Source organism: Lates calcarifer, linkage group LG7_2, assembly GCF_001640805.2.
Source record: "Lates calcarifer isolate ASB-BC8 linkage group LG7_2, TLL_Latcal_v3, whole genome shotgun sequence".
Taxonomy (NCBI): domain Eukaryota; kingdom Metazoa; phylum Chordata; class Actinopteri; family Centropomidae; genus Lates; species Lates calcarifer.
In genome coordinates, this window is record NC_066854.1 from 4,922,703 (window position 1) to 4,942,703 (window position 20,001).

General features: G+C 39.3%; 3 protein-coding genes and 1 long non-coding RNA gene across 8 annotated transcripts in view; 3 read left to right on the forward strand and 1 right to left on the reverse strand.

The window, feature by feature from the left end:
• Positions 1 to 1,565, forward strand: part of LOC108894874 (FERM, ARHGEF and pleckstrin domain-containing protein 1) — a 51,482-nt gene extending 49,917 nt beyond the window's left edge. For all 3 annotated transcript variants that reach the window (XM_018693497.2, XM_051066050.1, XM_018693496.2), the window contains 2 exons: positions 92 to 243; positions 427 to 1,565. In XM_018693497.2, the coding sequence (XP_018549013.1) occupies positions 92 to 243; positions 427 to 502 (228 nt within the window). In that variant the 3' untranslated portion in view covers positions 503 to 1,565. The remainder of the gene's footprint in view (positions 1 to 91; positions 244 to 426) is intronic.
• Positions 1,566 to 1,567: 2 nt separating this feature from the next.
• On the reverse strand, positions 1,568 to 4,284 carry LOC108894891 (gamma-glutamylaminecyclotransferase B). The gene is made up of 2 exons (XM_018693530.2): positions 4,114 to 4,284; positions 1,568 to 3,170 (listed from the first exon to the last, which is right to left on the reverse strand). The coding sequence occupies exon 2, from the start codon at positions 3,144 to 3,146 to the stop codon at positions 2,676 to 2,678; it is 471 nt and encodes a 156-aa protein (XP_018549046.1). The 5' UTR covers positions 3,147 to 3,170; positions 4,114 to 4,284; the 3' UTR covers positions 1,568 to 2,675.
• A 1,201-nt stretch (positions 4,285 to 5,485) lies between these two features.
• arl13b (ADP-ribosylation factor-like 13b) lies at positions 5,486 to 14,367 on the forward strand. 3 transcript variants are annotated; one of them, XM_018693514.2, is made up of 10 exons: positions 5,486 to 6,070; positions 8,228 to 8,298; positions 8,634 to 8,883; positions 9,227 to 9,332; positions 9,554 to 9,756; positions 10,189 to 10,303; positions 10,443 to 10,599; positions 11,204 to 11,326; positions 12,018 to 12,086; positions 12,815 to 14,367. In XM_018693514.2, the coding sequence occupies exons 1-10, from the start codon at positions 6,012 to 6,014 to the stop codon at positions 12,889 to 12,891; spliced, it is 1,230 nt and encodes a 409-aa protein (XP_018549030.1). In that variant the 5' UTR covers positions 5,486 to 6,011; the 3' UTR covers positions 12,892 to 14,367. The 3 variants fall into 3 exon arrangements, with proteins under 3 accessions (XP_018549030.1, XP_018549031.1, XP_018549032.1); XM_018693515.2 differs by having other exon boundaries at positions 12,944 to 14,367; XM_018693516.2 differs by lacking the exon at positions 12,018 to 12,086.
• Positions 14,368 to 19,870: 5,503 nt separating this feature from the next.
• Positions 19,871 to 20,001, forward strand: part of LOC127139128 (uncharacterized) — an 89,034-nt gene continuing 88,903 nt past the window's right edge. The window contains exon 1 of the long non-coding RNA XR_007809066.1: positions 19,871 to 19,959. This is a non-coding gene — a long non-coding RNA (uncharacterized LOC127139128). The remainder of the gene's footprint in view (positions 19,960 to 20,001) is intronic.

A 20,001-nucleotide genomic window follows, 5' to 3' on the forward strand; every position in this document is an offset into this window, starting at 1 on the left:
GTTAAATTAAAGCAAGTTAAGATAAGCTGCAGTTCAGTCACTGCTTAACAAAAATGAACAAAGATGAAAAAGGTTTTTCTGCCCTCTGCAGGATGACTACCCTCTGGCCAGCCTTCCTCTGCTGGGCTACTCCGTCACCGTCCCGTCTGAGTCGGAGAACATACACAAAGATTATGTCTTCAAACTTCACTTTAAGTCCCATGTCTACTACTTCAGATCAGAGAGCGAGTACACCTTTGAAAGGTACAGTATGTGGAGGATTCAGAGATGGGAAAAACACAGCACATGTTGTCCTTTCTTTCCTCTTTGAAGCTGTTGACACAGCATTTATCCTCAGTACAAAGAGTAAGGTAGGGCAATAATAAAGTTTCATATCAACAACTTAGTTTGTCTTTTGTGTTCTTGTGTAATTTCCCTCATCTCCAGGTGGATGGAGGTGATCCGCAGCGCCACCTGCTCCTCCAGCCACTCCCTGCCGAGCACCAGGAAAGACCTTTATTGATGAATCTCTTCCTCCTCCTCCTCTTCCTCTTCGCTCTGACACTCAAGTAGGTGAAGACCTGGACTTCAGACTGCACAAACCACCCAGAAAAGACTCTTATTATAGACACAGAATCATGTTGCACACAGATCGACACTTAATACCTCTGAATAGTTGATTCACACACTTGTTACACACACACATCACTCAGAGGTCCTCCCACTTCACCTCCTCTATCCACCCTCTTATTACACTCTTCTCTGCACCACTAGTGTCTGATTAGAGGCTGTGGTGGAAGTTGTCCACGGTGTAATTCATTATGTCATTTTACTTTTTCTCTGTGCCAAACTGACAGCACACAGTCTTGCTGGCAGTGTTTTCCTTACCAACTGTTTCTTTTTCACTTTATGCTTGTGCCATTGAGTGATGTTCACATGCACACACACACATGGATTTAATATTCACAACAACAACATCCCTGTTTACAATAAGGAGGATTTTATCTTGATCATAAATCTGATTCAAGTGTATGTGAAGCATGAGTGTGTGTGCACCATTTAGTATTACTTTTTCAGTTTATAATATTTCCATGGTGTTTTTTAATATTCTAAATATTCCTGTAAAATCACACATTTGTGGTAGGGTTTTAAAAATGTACATAAATAAGCTTGAAATAAGCCCTAAACCAGGATTTAAGAAACTGTATCTGTGTGCATGTGAACACACTCATGAGTATTTTTCAATCTCTATATAATTTGATGAATTAAATGTGACATCAGTTTGAACACGATAAGAAAACATCCATCATTTCTTTTTTGTAAGGTGACTTTTTGTACAGTACTTTGATACACTGTGAAATGTTCTTCTCTCATTATTGATTTATTTCTTCTTGTTTTCTTGCAAGTTTTGTTTTGTTTAAAAGGACAAAATGGCTTCAAAACTGCTTCCAAACGCCAACAGAGATTTCACTGGTTCATTGCCAAGAAAACCTTCTCTTCTGTATTCCTCCACTTTACTGGATTTTACTATTTTAAATAAAGATGAGAAAAGATTGTGTTCATAAGAAAAAAAATGAGACAACCCAGATACTGATGTCTTTTGTTTTTTATCTGGATTTCATGGTTACACAGCCTGATGGGATTACAGTAACACAACATAAAGGAAAACCTTGAAAAACTACACAGAATAAAGGATTTCATGGGGGAAAAAAATCACATATAAAAGCAAAGCAGAACGTAAACATGGAAACAAAAGTGGAAGTTTAGGGACCAGGGACTTGTTCAAGTAACTGGTGTGTTATAATGCCTCCTTTGAAAGTTTATGTCACTGTAATCTAGAGAAGCACAGACAAGATGTTGACTCCTTTAAGCTGATTTACTTCACATTTACACAGAAAAGTTTGCTTAGACCTTTCACAGCGAGTGTAAGTTGTGTCTGGAAGATCTGTGTGGCAGGTGTTTATGGAACAAGCTGTCTCCAAAGCTTAAATCATAGATACAGCAAGTGTTTTTTCTTGGTATTATAATAAACAGGTCATGCTGCCAGAAACCTCTAAGAATATAGTTTCATAAAACCTCACACCACATCTTAATTTCTCCCAGAAAACTTGACCACGCTTTTATTTTGTTTTACACCAACAACCTGCCTCAGTGTTATACACACTCAGCTGCAGTTGGTTGTAGAGATAATTTTGTCAATAATATCTGTCACAGTATTTAACATTACTGGAATGTACTTGGGTGCTCAGCTAAATGTTATGAATTCACACAACTAATATGAGAAACTAGACTGTAAAACACAGTGTGATGAATGACATTTGAAACAGTATTTATAGTGCAGCATTTCACGACATCTTTTCAAGTACTTCAAGTAAGACAAATCAATAAAAGACCTGCAATGAATTATATATTGAGACCATAGTGATTAACATAATAACAAACATGTCTATTTATGGCCGGGTTTCCTTAAAAAAAAGATAAATGTCATACCTCTGATCAACTGATATCATATAATAACTCATTTCCTCTTAAAGATACAGTACATGTTGTAGGAACTGCACAACAGTAGAAGCTTTTCAGTTTGATTCTCATACTTAATACTTATCTGAAGTTATGAAAATAAAAGAGTTTTGCTTAGCTAATGCTCTGAGGTAAATAGGAGGCAAAACTGAGCGTGAATGCGCCGGTGAGCTCCATCAATCTCGTCCTTCTCTGGTCACATACTCGAGCCCATGATCTCCGTATGCGTCATAGCTCTCATAGCTGGGCAGCGAGGGCCAGTCAGGCTGGTACGTGGTCGTGCTGTACACAAACGCCTCTGTGATGCTCCCCGGTGACGGTGTCTCCCCTCCTTCCGCCTGCCCCACCCACTCCTTCACCTCCAGATTGACCAGAGTCCGTTGATACATGGTGGGGACGCCCTCAAAGTCGTCCAGGAACCTCAGCATCCTGTCATCCACTTTGTAGATCTCTCCGTGGACTCTGTGGCCCTGGCCAGGGATTTTGAGGAGGAAAGGGATGTTATACTTGCCGGCGATCACCAGTGGGTATTTGTCAGTGGTGAAAGCCGAGGCGAGGAACTCAGCCTTTCCATTGGTGCCGTCGAACATACGGAAGTAGTTTGGCTGCCCTTTCTTCAGGGTGCCATAGACAAAGACACGAGCCATGTGGATGCAGGAGAGCAGACACACCTGTAAAATAATGCCAGGAAGAAGTGTTTCAGTGATTCAATGCAGTGCAGATGAACATTTTTACTTACTTTACTAATTTGTAGGAATGCAACAAAGGAAACAGACCTGCAAAATAAAGGAAAACAAAAAGTGCTGCTGAGAAAAAAACCACCAAGTGTGATGAAACCAGTCTGAAAATGCAAGAAAATAGTTTGGTGTTTAAGATGCAGAAGTGTCTCTGCTCTGACTGAAGCTGTTTGGACTTTGTTACTGCAAAAGTAAAGCAGCTCAATAATTAATTCACTGTCAGAGATAATCTCTGAAAGATAGTGCTGCGGTGGTGAGATCATTAAAGCTGGAGAGGTCATTCAACAACACAAATACACACAGAGGCAGAAAAAATAGAAGTATTACTTAAGTAAACGCTGAAATACCACACTGTAGAAATACTCTGTTACGAGAAAATGTCCTGCATTCATAATTTTACTTTAGTGAAAGCACAAAATATACTTTACGTACCAAAAGTAGAAGTACTCCTTATACAGAATGTCCCATTTCAGATTAATATAAATTATTGGATCGTAACTAATGCATTACGATGTATGTCACTTTAACGTTGCAGGGGGTAAAGGAGGTTATTTGCATACTGCTGTGTAAGTACACGGCCATTGGTGTTGATGTAGTAGATCTGGATCCAGTGACTAAAGCTTTCTGATAAATGTAATGGAGTAAAAAGTACAAGTAAGTACCTCAACACAGTACTTCAGTACAGCACGAATAAATGTACTTAGTTACATTCAACAGCTGGTATTGTTTACATTTTACGTTCAGAGATGGACAAGAAACACTTAACAACCATATATACTCATTCTTTAACCGCGCATTAACTTTGTCGAGTATAAAACGGACAATAACAGTCCTAGCAGTTTTAAAGCTTGAACCGTAAGAAATGAAACCAGGTCACCTTCTGTGAACGCCACGTGACCTTCACCTTAGAACCACACGAGTACAGGACACCGGTCTGAACAGGGCTGTGATGAAGACGGTGGTCGGTGGTTTCATCCGGTCGAGGATGACTGTGCCGGTTTGACAAGGGACACCAGACGACGAAATAGCAACGGCAGCAGTGATTCAACGCATGCGCAATAAATTCAAACGAATCTTTATTCAGATAAACTGGTGCAGAACAACAGAGGGCGCTAAGGTCACGAGGAAAAGCCGGTGGTGAATGTAACTGAGTATATTTACTCAAGTACTGTGCTTCAGAACAATTTTGAAGGGCTTGAACTTTAATGAGAATATGCATTTTATCGCATTTGATATTTCCAAACCAACTGCAGCATTGCTGATACCTCTCTGTGAGATATTCTGTAAGGCAGCACCATTCACACAGAAAAAAGTGTATTAGTGCGTTTTGTATTTGAGATTAGTTGAGGGCTGTAAACTAAAGGCAAGAAAATAAACTAATTTTCAATAATTAATCTTCTATAATAACAGGGAGATTTGAGTGCTTGCTCCATTAAAACCTACTTAACAGAACAGAAATATTACAAGGCCAGGCAACTATAATAATGTTGTAACAGAAGAAACCATTAAAAAGAATAACACTAAAGGCTTTAAACTTCATTTTTGAGTTCAGCACCTCTTTAATACTCTGGTAAAATTGGAGCCAAAAGGACAACAGCCTCATTACTGTGCATCCAGTCACTTTCAGTACACGCACAGGATCCCAGTAAACAAATAAAGGTTATTACTGTAGCATTATGAGAGCAGCCAACAGATCTCATAAAAATTAAGTAGAAGTCGTCTCGGAGGGCGAAAATGTTTCCTCAGACAGACTCTGTTAAAGATAAGCATTCCTCATCCCGCCTCGCTCCTCTGACTGCAGACTCGCCTGTGAGTGCTTGTTGAGATGAACTGGGGCAATAACTCAGCCCAGGAATTAAAGTGCATCCATCTTTGCCTTAACAGACATTTGACATTGAGTCTAACAACAAAAACAGCCTGCAGACTCAGTCCAGGTAAGCTAGACACGTCTAATATACCTTTCACTTTGGTTAGAAAGAGGGAGAATCACTGATTCTGGTAAAGCAATAAGAAAAGATTTGTCTTTAAAAAATAAACACAGCCTCTGAGGCCATGGTGCCTCTCACTCTCTGTTTTGTCTCTGACAAACAACTGGTACAGAAACCCAGACCCAATGTAGGAAGATGGTTAAAAAAAGTTTAAAATATAATGAAAGGAGTATAGTGATACTATGACTGTATGAAAATCTGGCATTTTATTTTATCTTGTGAACGACGTTGATTTGTTGATTACGCACGATGACGTAAGTACGTCCGCAGCCTAGCAGCAGAGAAGACGGCGTAAACAAAGCAGAGAGCAACAAATCAGCTAACGCTAAGTAGCTAATGTTTCGTGAGTAAAACACCTAATGTAACTGCATTTTGGCTATTTAAGAAAAACTGCTTTATTGTATCGGTGAGCACAGCTTTTTTTCATGTGGTAACAGACTCATCCATGTGCTGGGACTCAAACTAAACGAGTTTACAAGATACCGTTATTGCTAGCTGCATTAGCTTTAGCTAGCCTGAGATAACGGGACGCTGATTTTGTAATTCTGGAAATCGATGTTTTCTAAAATAACGTTTATCGGTAACACATGGTAACGGATACTTGAAAAATCAGCGCTGTTCGAGGCAATCATTGTAAAAACTGACAACAATGGTGCCGTCACGATTTAGCTCGCTATGTAGCTAATTTAGGTTAAGAGTCGATCAGCTGGGTGAACGAGGCTGGATCGTGGTGTGACGCTCCTGGCTGGATGACCACTTGTCTGCAGTCATCTGGACTCGAACTGCGATGTTTAGCCTGATGGCGAATTGCTGCAACTGGCTAAAACGTTGGCGAGAGCCCGCCAGGTGAGTTATGTGATAGTAAGACGCGTAAACTTTTACTTCTTCTGGGCAAAATCAAATATAACTGCAAGCAGTTTGTCTCAGCAGTTTGCAGCAATGAAACAAATTGGGTCGATGTTTCCAGTCTCCTTTCACTAGTTTAAATCGGTTCATTATAATCTATACTGACATTTTTACACAGCATATTAAAGAACCTACACAACCTGACATATGACACAGCTCTAAGTCAGTCAGTCAGTTTCTTTCTGTTATTTAGCAGATATGAGGCAGATATTTGTGCTTCCTTTACTTGTTTTGATGGTTTATTAAGCAATAGAAGTGACATGATGAATTTCCACTCTGCTTTTATTTTAGCTTTTTGACACTCATCCAAATAAAAGCTATGAAGCCACTTAGTTTATGACTCTTTTTAAAAGGGCATCAGACGCACACCACACTCTTGCAATGATGAAGAGCCTTTTGTTTTGATAATGTGTGTGTTAAATAATAATCATGAGCGAATGATGTGTTAGATAGTAGATGATAGGGGCCCACTTCACCCATCAACAGATGTTATTGGAGCTGCATTAGAAACTTGGGGACAGCAACTATTTGATAACAGATGAATGGTTTAAGTATTTTTTTCATGCAAATAATCCAAATATTTTCTGCATCTCTAATGTGAGGATGTGCTGATTTTCTGTTGAAATTGCAGTGTTTTTTAACCATTGTATGACATTTTTGCACTAAAGTTGCAGGCTCAGATGTTTTTATTTTACTCCAGTTTCTCATCTTGTATTAGAAATGACGTAGTGTGTCTCTTTTAGTTCTGTACTTTTGATAAGCATACTGTAAACCTGCAAGGATTATTCTCAGTATTATTATTTTTTTTTTACCTGAGAGATCTTTGGCTACTGGTTACAGAGCACGTAAAACATTAAGTATGAAGCAGAAGGGCCAGCAAAATGTAATTGATAGTACTTATCCCACGTGGCACCTGTGAGGCATCTGATCCTTTGGACTTAGTCAGAAATCCTTCCCTAATCCTGCAGCAAGGTCTGTTCAGTGGGTCTCTTCCTTTTGGTGTGTTGCAGTTAGGGCACAGGGTTATGGGTTAACGGACGAGGGGGCAGACAGTGTCTCACCTTTTTGGGTGTTTGCATCAAGAACCTGCCCTGATGAAGGCCAGTTGGCTCCAGAGGACGGTTAGATGGATTGTGCGTTTGATGTCTTTTCGGCGGAAATGTCAAAGTTAAGTATACTGCCAGGAGACAAAGATGGGTGTGTTTATGTGTACGGTTTAGCTTCTCCTTAGGTCTCAGTGGATTTAATTCTATTGTTGTTTGTTTTATATGTTGTGTTTGGTCCTTTTTCTTTAAGACAACATTTAATGTGAAGATTGCTGCTATTACACAGCCTAAGCATCGGAATTTTTCTTTGAGGTGCTAAATTTCTCTCTCTTTCTTCATCTGTGGTTTCAGATTTTCTGGTATTACTGTGGGAGCAATTATTTGTGAAACATTAAATTATGTTTATTTTGGACAGTTTAGTTTGAGCTAAATGGAGGCAAACGTGTTGCAAATCATGGTGCAAATCTTACATTGCTTTCAGAAAAGTTTGTCACACTGCACATTAAAATTGAGAAACTTGGAGGTGCCTGTTGATACCTCCCATCTTGCTGGCCAGGTGTGTGTGTGCTGCATACCTGCAGGGATGACTGAGTGTGCATCTGTTCCTGTTCCTTGTTTGCCTGTGTTTCTTCCAGGAATGTTTTTGAACATTCATAATGTCTAATACCCAGTACCAGTGTGCAGTTTTTGAGTGTCAGTAGGAATGCAGCTGTCTAATGGCAGTCAGGAGGATTTGAAAACAAGATGTTGTTTATTGAAATATGTATACAGTGATACACGTATACATATACATATACATGACTCACTCAGTCAGCTGTGTAGATCTCTGATTGCGCTGGTCATTCAGATTATTAACTGGCTTATCTCTGCCCACAAATGCGTCATGAGAGCTAATGCCCGGTCTCAGCTCAGCTCAGATACTGCACATTTGGATGATGGGTACCGTAGACAACATCATATGCCGCACTTCAAACCTGGACTGTTGGGTCAGACCTATGCAGCAGTGATGTTTGTGTACATATATTTATTTTTTTCCCTTCTCATCTTACAGGAAAGTGACTCTGGTGATGGTGGGACTGGATAATGCGGGGAAAACAGCCACCGTACGAGGAATCCAAGGAGGTAGGGGCCTTTTGTTATGTTAATAATGTATGAGGGGTGTTCGGTGTTTTGCACATTTTTCTTGTTTAGAAAAATCTTTGTAAATAATAGAAAAGTTGAATTTGTACAATGTGTTCTACATCTTGTATACTCTGAATAAAGTGGCTCACTTGTTCATCTGTTTACTATTTGTTATCATGTATATTTTACATCAAATACTTGCAGTTATGCCTCTCTGCTTTTATATTTTATCACTATGAAGTTAAAGTTGTGTGAAAGGGTTTTACTGACCTTATTACGTACAGTCACTCTACTAATTTTATCTCTCTGCTGCCTGTTGTTATCTTCCCCCTCAGACAATCCCCTGGATGTGGCTCCAACAGTAGGTTTTTCCAAGGTTGACCTGAAGCAGGGCAAGTTTGAGGTGACCATCTTTGACCTCGGCGGCGGGAAGAGAATCCGGGGCATCTGGAAGAACTACTACTCTGAGTCACACGGTGTGGTGTTTGTGGTGGACTCGAGCGATGTCCAGCGGATCCAGGAAACGCGGGAGACCATGGCCGAGGTCCTCCAGCACCCACGCATCGCTGGCAAACCTGTGCTAGTGTGAGTGTGCTGTCACCTGAGGAAATGATGCTTTGACTCAGACTTAAAAAATGATAAAATTACATATTCAAAATGTGGGGGAAAGTGTGAGAGAATTAAAAAAAAACACAGAGGACAAGGTGTAAAAGATGAGGAGATAATAGAGAAATTGCCAGGCTAAAAAAGTTAAAATTTGTAGCTCAGGGCAGGTGGTTTGATAACTGTCCTTGCATCCATTCTCTTTAGTTGGTTAAACCTTGAGCTAGTCTAGCCTAGTCACAGGAGAGCTTTTTCTGTTTATTTTTAAATCTTTTTTCCCCACAACAGCACTCACCAGTATCTCCTTATTCCTCTCCACCTTCAGGCTTGCCAACAAACAGGACCAGGAGGGAGCGCTGGCTGAAGCAGACATCATTGAGAACCTGTCGTTAGAGAAGCTTGTCAACGAGAACAAGTGTCTTTGTCAGATTGTGAGTGTTTGTGCACCTGTTGACTGACATTAAGGGCATTTGGTTTAACTGCAGTTTTACCCATATATAGACAAAGAGCAGGGCTTTTTTGGAGCAGTTTTCCTCTTTACTGTAGGAAGGTAGAGGCTGCTTTCATCCAAAGGCTCTTACAAAACCACAAGTGCTTATATTTTTATTCATGCTGACAGCGTCTAATCTCTCAATATATGTTCCCGCCCCAGGAGCCATGCTCTGCAGTCTTAGGTTATGGCAAGAAGGTTGACAAGTCCATCAAGAAGGGCCTGAGCTGGCTCCTCAACAACATTGCCAAAGACTACGAGGCCATCACTGAGCGCGTGCAGAAGGACACGGCTGAGCAGCGTGCCCAGGAGGAACAGGACAAGAAGGAGCGGGCGGAGAGAGTACGGCGGATACGGGAGGAGAGGTGAGGACATGAGTGATGGATGGAGGAAAACACAAGCACCATAAAAAATAATCAACATCTTTAGATTGGAGAACACTGACATAAGGAAAGAAATGTATGTCCGGACAGATAAAGGAGGGACAAGATGGTCAGAGTGGAATGATAAATGAAGCAAGGGAGGAGTGGAAATGTCAAAATGCCATGGATCGCAAAGTGTGCAGGCTCCCCTGTCTGCAAAAATAGATTTGCCCTGGCTTTCTTGTACTAAAGTAACAATAAAAGAAATGTTAAATATTGTATTTATTCCAACAGAGCAAACCCTCTCTCAATTGTAAAATATTGTACAAATGCTCACTTTAATTAAATCTGGCCTAAGATCAATCTTTGTAAATGTAACACTATCACCCAGGTGTATCATAACCCTGAAAGGTTAACATCTTGTTCTGTCCACAGAGAACGACAGGAGCGCGAAGAGGCAGAACGAGAAGGCAGGCTGATTCAAGAAGAGGAGCCCGATGATGAAAACATGCCCAGTCCCTTCCAGCCAATCAGCAACGTCATCTCAGAGGTGTGTAACTACTGTGCACACACAGTGGGATGGTGTATTGATGTGTCTGAGATTGTATAAGATTTCTAGTTGCAGCTGGAGTTGTAGTATATTTTAAAGAGCTCAGGAATGAAAGCTTTGGCCTTTGTGTTTCTTTCAGAACGAGGACAAAGAAAAGGAGAGGAAGAGGCAAAGAGAGCTGCAGGAAGGACGTACCAACAGCCCCAAGGCAGATGTTGATCAAGAGGAAGAGGACTATGAGGACAATGATGAAGAGCCAGACGACTCGAGACAAACGCCAGAAAATGCCAGTTCAAGTGAGTGATAAATATTTAAAACCACGTCAAAATTTCTAGTTTAGCAGAAAAACTGTACAATTGTACAATTATATGGCTGGGAACAGCTGTCATACTTCCCTGGCTGATTGGATCACACCCCATGATTTCAATCACTTGGCAAATAGTTCAGCAATTTCATAAAATGTGCATTAAAAGTTATATAGAGGTGAAAAATGAAGATTATTATCTGTCTAGATGTGAGAACAGCGGGTATCTCTGAAGAGGCTTTGCTCGCAGCATGTGGTTCGGCTTTGCACCATATGGGAAGAAAGTCTGAGCTTGTTGATAAACAGAAAGCAAGATATTAAATCTGTTTTCACTTTGAAAAGCAAATGATTAAACAAACATCCAGAGACTGCAACAAGTGTCACAGAGATATTTCAAAAATAAGAAGAGATATCCTATCTTTTTCTTCTCTTTCTACTGAATATCTGATACAGATAATTACACATTAAGAAGATAATTACCTAATAAAGTAAGGGATAAAAGATAAAACTCGCTCCAGTCCACTGATGGAAGATGAAGGGACTCAAGCCTCAAACATTTTTGTTTGTCTTATGCTCAAATGTCTCTGTACATCCAGCTACAATAGGCGAGCAAAGCAAGAAGAAGATGATGAAGCTGCACCTGAAGAGGAAACACCGGGTGGACCCGCTGAGGGTAGAGGATGGACCAGCAGAGAGCCCCACCCCTCCACCTCCTCCAGGTCAGTCATCATCAAAGTACTTCTGTAGCCTCTGACTGAATCAGAGTCCAGTTTCACTCCCACATTGCTGCTTTTGCTTCTACAAATGAGCTAAATTTAACTGTATTAATCGCTTTCAGTCATATCAGAGTCATGTTAAGTCACTACTGATGGAACTAAATGTTTCTTGGTGCTGCTGTTTCACACTGAATGTTTTCCACCTACAAACCAGCCAGCAGTTTTTATTGTGAAACAGCTACAATGGTCGTGGTTGCTTAGGGCTCAGCTATCGTCATCCCTGTGGAAAACATACTGACAACTGATTATGAAATTTTAGCCAAGGGATTAAGTGATGAAAGGACAGAAGGATGATGACCAGGAATGTGTTTTTGTTGCTGAACACATGAACTTCTGATGCTTCTTTGATAACATTAAGCAAGGTTTCTATCTGACAAGTATCCAGTGTCACTGTCTAGATATACACTGTTGTTGCTCACCCCTCTGAGTAACCTCAAAATCTTGCAAGAAGTCAAATAAAGTTCAGTTAAAGCCTTGTGAAAAAAAAGAAGCAAAGTTGTTTTCTCATTTCTACCACTTGCACAAAACATGCACAGACCCATAAACCAGATTCTGATATGAAGAGGGAGCCTGAGCATCATTTCTAACTTTCTTTTCCATCCTAATGAGTTGTCTTTATTTTGTTTTTTTTTAGTGGGATGGGCTACACCCAAAGTTTCTAGGCTGCCAAAACTAGAACCACTGGGGGACTCGAAACATTCTGGTAAAGCTGCCTGTGAAGTCTGGTTTTGCTTCATCGCTCACTGCCAGCCACTGTTTAATTTCATGCATTACTTCCTTTTGTTTTATAGCCAAATCAGCCATTAATTCTCTCACTAACCCGGTCTTTGTGTGGACTAACTAACTGTCGTGATACTGAACCTGTGTTTCCTCTGTGTCATGCACACAGGATATAATTTGGATCTGTGTTTTGGATCCAGTTCCAGTACAGGTGTCTGTTTTTTCTTTTGTAGCTTTACCATAAGAAATGAAATATACATTTAAATAGTAGCGCTACATTAGTCTCTGAGAGTCTGGTGGATTTGTTTGTTTCACAGCAGTGGTGGTAAATTTCCCAGCGTGGTGCTGCAGAGGAAACACTGAGCTCTATCTGCCTTAAGATGTGTGTTGACTGTTAATTAGTATCACAGACCCACATCACTGTCTTTTTTTCTTCTCTTGCATCTCACCAGGCATGTGTTTGTGTGTGTGTGGATCCTTCATGGTGGCAGACATCTTAATCAACTCAAAGGCTTGTCTGTGTATTCATCCACATTTTTCCTCCAGTCTCCACCTCCCATCTGCCTCTGTGCACCAACCACCATGGCTAATGTCGTTCTCCTTTTGCTTATATTGTTCTAGACAGAGCTTTAATTGACAGTGCTTTTATTTCAGGACCCGCTGGATGTTTACTAACATAGACCAACCTTTTTTTTTCCATCCCCTCCACAGACTTTTACAAGAAGCCTCTCCCGCCTGTTGCAAACAGGCCTCGGCCTAACGGCGACGCTCATGACATCATTTTTTAAACCCCTTTACCGACCAATCACAGCTTCTCCCCTTTTTGCTTTCTGTCTCAAGCGAGCGGTGTGTAGACGGCTGAAACACACAGATGACTCAGGAAGTGTGGGAGCCAGCGAGCAGTAAGAAGTGCGACGGATGTGAAAACACAGGAGCATCATAGGAAATGAGGTCCTGCTCAGAAGCTGTAATTTGTTTTCACAAACTGACACAATTCAGTGTGAAACATTGAACCTGACAGATGATTTTAATCAGGTTCTGTCCTCACTCAACAAAAGCACGTTTGTTGCTGACAACTTTCCACTACTGTAGACTGAAACTTTATTTTTTATTGTTAAAATCAGTGTTAGACAGTTTGGGCTCCATTTTGTCCAACTGAACTGCTTTTAATTGACAAGGAATGTAAATATGTTAATTATAACCATATATACATATATATGTTTATGTCTGTTACTGAATAATGGATTCGTATACACGCCGCCATTAAAATGTTCCATATTTTATTCATTTATTTTTTCATCTGCAGTTTTGTAGTAGACTGAGGTGCATATGATATTGTGGATGCATCTGAATAAGGGTCAAAAGGGAGAGTGGCTTTTTAAGTGGCATTTTACAGCTGCGTGCTTTAAATGTGATCTTTTTAAAATCAGAAATATTTCCCTCTTTACAATGGTGGTGTGAAATGAGGATGAATCACAGCGGTTGAAACAGGTGAGTTGTAGATGTAATTAGCTGTGCGACACTGTACTGTACATGGAAAAGTGTTACACTACATGAGGATTGTTAACTGGTCAATTTCACTTAATTACTGCACAGTTTTTATGGCCATGAAAAGAAAAAGGCAGATTTTTTTGTCTCTTGCCAGCAGCATCGTAAAAAATCTTTTTTAAAATGGAAAACTCTGAAAATATGTTTATCTTTATTTGTCTACAGGGCTACAGACTTTTTACGCATTCTGCTGTTCACACTGTGTACCTGTTTTTAAAGTGATATTTCTCTCGAGGCAGGAATCAGCCTCAGACATGCTGCCTCTCAGGTGGCCCTGAGGTGTGAGCCAGCACCGTTGTTGTTCCAGCTTTTCTGACTCTTGTCTTCTGCACCCATTTTCCACTTTGAAAATAGCTGAAAATAGCTAAAATTGCATCTCAAAAAGCACAAACGCAAATCTGGAAGGGGAAAAAAATCATAGTTGGAACACTACATTGCCCCAGTTAAGTTTTATGTTGGAAGAGTTTGCAGTGGGACGATGAGGGAGGAGAACGTATCATTACACCGACACCTGGAACAGCTAGTATTGGGTCAGAACACATGAGAATATTTGTAGCAACACTAAAAACATGAAATATCACTTTAAAACCACAATATTGTATTTCAAAGCTAAAGTACAACACTCACTCTCCTGTTAATGAGCTAGATGTTTGAAAAATATTTTTTCTACCCTGTTTGAATTTTATAACAGCACAATTAAAGATGTTTTAAATATACTCTCGACTGATTGGAATTGACGTGTTTGTTTTTCTGCAATTATGAGCAGCTGCCACCAGATTTAGAAATGTTTGCTGCTGTGGAGTGTTTGTTACAGTTTATTTTTGACTTTTGAGTTGGTTCATCACCTAGCCGCTGCTCAGCATACACCTGTGTCTGTCACAGCTGTTTATTCAGTATTTCTGGTACAAGCCCTTAAACAGTTACTGTAAGTTTGTAATCAGGTTTTTTTATTGTTACAACCTATCACTGACTGGATTACCAAGTAAACAAACCATCCTCAACAAGGTCATACTATTCCATCATAGAATGTGATTATTTCCATTATTAATACATCTGATGCTTATTTTCTTTAAGTTTATAATCACTTTTCTTTGATTAAGTTGATCATATTTACTTTTTAAAGCAACTACTCAGATAAAATGTTCAAAATATGTGACAATTTTTGCTGCTGTTTGGTGGGTCAAACAACTACGTGGTACTGTAGTGGTTCGTAGTAGTTTTTAAAAGCTTCTATTGAGAATAGGCTGTTGTTTCTGCTCTTTCTGCAGAATCTGTGAGACAATCAAGCTGTACAACCTGGACTTTCATCATCGACCGTGACAGATGAACTGAACCAAAACAAGGTTTTAAATGAGCAGGTTCATTACCCAGCTCTTCAGAGAGAACAAAAGACAAAAAAAATTAATCAAAGCAAGAGATCAAAACACACGAGAAAACAATATGAAACTTTGTGTGTTTGACAAATCACTGTAAGGCTGTGGTAACTGCTTCTGCATTTAAATGAGCCTTGTACCAAATAACAGCTATAAAGTGCGTTCACAGGCTGAGAAAATATAGGTAATGTCACGTCCTCTGACTCACTGTTTCTGAGAACAACACAGTGAATGAACTCATTACAATTATAAAACTCACAGAGCCTGGATACAGCGTTTCTTTTGTTTCTGATTACACAGTACAGTAGTGATATGTCACTAATACAAATTAAACTGCCCAAGGGCAAAACATTTTTCAATGTGGAATTAGGCTGTGTAATAAAACAACTGAAGCTTCATGCTAAAATGGGCAGAAAAAAGTGACACCTGCTCCAAAATGATGGATAGCACAAAATGTTAATCTATAGCAGTTCTTTAAAGGATGCTAGCCATTATAAATCCCCTGTTGACAAAGCAGTTTATACATTTACAGTGCTTGTGAAAGTGGACTGGCCTTATTTTCTGTAGTGCTTCTTTATCCAGAGACAGCAGGGAGAGAAATATCTTCCAGGATTTTATTAGTTCACTAATGTAGCTCTAGAGAAAGATGATGGTTTAAAAACAAAATGATACAGTATGTGACAATTTGGAAATGAGCTTCAGCAATCTGCTTTCCTCTAAAAATAGTTGTTTTTGGCTGTTGTGTGTCCTCATTTAGATGTTGTCAAACATCTGTTAGCAGCATCCACAGCCCATGTCACTTGCAACCAGAACATTGCAATAATGTGCTGTCTCATTACTGCTCTCCCTGTTGTCGTTACACAGACAGGCTTCATTTAAGTGAGTGATGCTGTGACGCTGGAGCTGAAATTTGGTGCAATGATGCTGTGTCCTGCAGGAGGAGCACGGCAAATGCACTGGTGCCCCTAAGCAGGTGCTTTCAACAGCCACCCCCACCACCACCACCTCATTATACTTACACCCTTTGATATCATCAATCTGTGACGTCTAGCTCATTCCAGGAGCAATTTTGTGATGAAGTGTTCTAATTTACCCCCCCCCCCCCCCCCACACTCCCAAAATCTGCTTGTCTGCATCTGTTTTAGTCACTGATTTCCAAAGATAACACAGAATGCATTTCAGCAAGCCCTAGAAAAATTAGAGGGAGCAAGTTTTTAAGTAAGGAGAGAGGAAGTTTTTTGATGTCAAGGAAAAGAAAGTGTCACCATTATGTGGTTTTTACCATTGTTAAAATCACAAAAATGCCCCAAGTTGCAAAAGCTGCAGGATTATAAAATGGGGCTGCACTGTGTTTTGGTATATAGAGGATTTTGTCAGTGGAGAAATGTCTCTTCCTCTTCAACAATGGATGTCTTTCTGTATTGTTGTGCAAATGTAGGTGCAGAGTTTGATATGTGTAAAAATCCTCTTCTATCTACTGTAGTAATACTGTATTTCAGTGCAATATCAGGTTTAGTCTATAAACCATAAGAAAACACTGAAATGTGCAATGTGCTTTATACTTTTAAAGTAACATTTTCCAGAATACATATAGTGAAAAATTAAAGGAAGTGAATGCAAAAACATGAATGCAGATATACACAGGATACAAAGGCTCACTGAATGTTTTGATGAGTATAAAACTGGTTCATATGCTATGGCCTTCACAGTCACATATGTGCAGCCTGAACTGTCGAGGTGATTCTTTAAATATTACCCACAACCACATTTCGTCAAAGGGCTTTACAATCTTTAAAATATACAACATTCTCATGTCCTTATACTCTGAATTTGATATGAAAAAACTTCACAAACAAACCCAGAAAAAATGAGGAAACTTCAGGGAGAACAGAGGAGCAATCCCTCTTTCAGGGTGATAAGACATGCAGGAGATAGGCATGGAATAGATAGAAATAACAACAGCAGAATTACAATATGGAGATACAGAATTACAATATTAAGCAAATGAAATGCAAAGTGTTTAAGGATAGAGAGAAACGCTGACAGCATTTTGTCACATATTGACCTCTGCATTTACTCTACATTTTTATGAGTGGGTTGGACATTTAGAGCATGAAGCATCAGATTAAAAAATAAATAAACAAATCTGGCAATCTTTAAAAAACCCAGATAAGATTATACACAACTTACTGCTGTTCTGAAGGTTTCTCCAGAATCTTCAAAGACTCTTCTAACCCTCTAGATGAAAAATTTATCAGAACGCTGCACAATATGAAAGATTTTTAACCCCTTTCCTATGTTGCAAGTCTTTTGGCCAAATCCAAACAAAGATTTTTCCATCCAGATGGTTAAAGGAGTCTTATGAAATGCCTTCAAAACAGCTGGGAGTGTTGTTGTGTAACATTTTGGGGAGAAATCTGATGCTAAGCTCTGTGACTTTATATAATAATAATAATAATAATAATAATAATAATAATAATAATAATAATAGTACATGAGAAGCAGAAACAGGGGCTAGGTGTTCTGTACTGTATGGTACATGCTGTAAACAGGCAGTTTCTCCTTGGATGATAAACATAAACCATTTAATTCAACTAAATCTCACCCCAGTACATACTGTTTAATCACAACCTTTTATTTAATGCAATATCTCAGAGAGGTGACATAACGGTGTCAGTAGTTTGTGTTTGAAATGAGAGGTCAGGTGCACTGGAAAATTTTAAAGTGCTTACCTTTGTGGATGAAACAAGAGGAGCCATTTTACAGTTGTGGTTGAAAGAGGTATTTTACAGATGCTATATAGTTCTTTTTAGTGTTTATTTTAAATCATTGAGACATGTTTGGTGCCTGTGCTGCATTTCCTACAGATCTCCTCTCAATCAAAATGTGTCCCGCACCATTGTTTATTCTTCTGTTTATTCCAAATGAAACTGCTGCTGCTAGAAACATAAAATGCATCACTTCCTATGTGCCAGAGCATTTTTCCCCCCCGGGAATGACCTACAGCACTGGGCAGTGAGCGTTTAAAACAGCAAACATAAAAGCTTTCATGGGCAGGGAATAGGTTGAATCACTATTGTGTTCAATCACTTGGCAACAGCGAACAGCAAAAGGGCCATGAACTGCAGATGAAATCTTTTTTTCGGGCAGTTGTGCCGTTGCCAGTGAGGGTACCATTCATCTGAAAATGTTGACTGGAAATGTTGCACACAGCATGTTGGATTTGGCCACACATAACCCTCTGGTGCTGCCCTCTCTCTCTCATGTGGCAGTGTTAATAACGTCAGGTAATATTGCTGCTAGCAGTGAGGGAATTGTTCACTTCACTGCTCATTGACTCTTGACTTGTGTTGGGAAATGCAGCATATACAGTACACCAGGTCAGAGGAGACATTTACTCTGGTACTGGGTGTGAAAATAATGACAAGAAGGTGAAATGATCTTGAACTTGTATGATTTAATATTTTACACAAGTGATATAATGATGAGATTATACATATATTATTTTGTGTTGTTTAAAAAATGTAATCATTTTGAGCAGCTTTATTAATCTGGTGAGTTGGTTCTGACCAACTAGCCACCTATACAAGTAAGTTTATGTATTGATTTTTTATTTAGCTAGCGAAAACTACACCAGTGTATAGGCAATCATAGAAGAGAGACAATGGCAGCCATGATAAAAATAGTAATGTAAAGCACTTACTATGAATGCTGACTTCTCTTTATGCTGAAAAGGTTGAGACAGTTTGATGACTTCAAGTGTTCTTTCAGATACAGTCTTGAGAGCGTGGTCTGTATTTTCATCTCTGTACCCTTCCCTCTGCCAGTTGATATAAAACCAAACAGCTTATCTTCTTCCTGAAAGTCCCTGTATCACATATTTCAAAAATAATTGTACTTAAAGTGGTCGTTTGATGGTTGACGCCATATTTTAATTTAAGTACGTGACAATGAATTTCCCGTCTAAAGATTTGAAAGTTAATGACAATTAGGGAACAACCATTTTAGGGGGTGTGTGGGACACGTGAATTTGATATGCTGTGATACATTCAACTTCTTTCGATTTAGATGACAAAGAAACCTAAATAATGTAAAATATTTTTTTTATCTAATGAGGAAAACATCTAAAAGTCGCTTTTGGATGAAACCACAAATAGGAGGGAGAATAGTATCGTCCCTTGAAAAAAATCCTTTATTCAGCTGTTCCAAGGGCTCTGATTGACACAGGCATGTGAAGAGTAAGGTAAACTTCTGTTTGTTTGACCACAGAAAATGTCCGGTTACCTCCTAGCCACAAATTGCTGACCAGAGTTTCAAGTTTTTTTTGCAGTTAACCAGTGGATAGCTAATGTTAGTTCAGCAATACTTAGGCAAATATTTTTTCTTTAATATGAGCCGTTATCTTGCTGACGTTTTATATTACATAGGCTACTGTGGTGCCGTCTATTTGCTGCTAAAAAGTACTATTTAGCATTAGACTAATTTTAGCCGTTAGCACTCGTTTTTTAATGGCGGCTGACCTACCTATGTCGCACCTAAACCACAGCCAAGTGATAGAGGGTTTAACATAGCCTCTTTAATTTGGTGTGAACATAATTTTGCATGGTTAGCAGCGGCGAACATTGAAACAACAACAACAACAACAACAAAAACAAACAAACAAAAAAAAAAACTTAGCTTTTCTAAAAAATGTTATCTTTACTGGTTGAGCTTGATTTAGTAAAATTACATACGTCTTAACCCTAACTCTAACCCTTATAGGACGTATGTAATTTAAGCACAGTCCTTCCAAAATATTTATATACTACCATGCTTCCAGTTAAAGGGAATATTTCTATATTTTTCCAGGATTCATATTAACACTATCTGTTTGAGCTGTGTGTGAGCACCTCCTTTGAAACTGATCACAACTTCCACCTTTCTAAGTCAATAATGGTAAGTGTGTAGAATTAAGTAAAGATAAATGTCTCCCAGTGT

Coding starts and splice junctions, on each gene's coding strand:
- LOC108894891 (XM_018693530.2), bottom strand. CDS start 3,146: ATGGCTCGTGTCTTTGTCTATGGCACCCTGAAGAAAGGGCAGCCAAAC.
- arl13b (XM_018693514.2), top strand. CDS start 6,012: ATGTTTAGCCTGATGGCGAATTGCTGCAACTGGCTAAAACGTTGGCGA. Junction 10,304..10,442: donor TCAGCAACGTCATCTCAGAG/GTGTGTAACTAC, acceptor TGTTTCTTTCAG/AACGAGGACAAAGAAAAGGA. Junction 12,087..12,814: donor GGGGGACTCGAAACATTCTG/GTAAAGCTGCCT, acceptor TCCCCTCCACAG/ACTTTTACAAGAAGCCTCTC.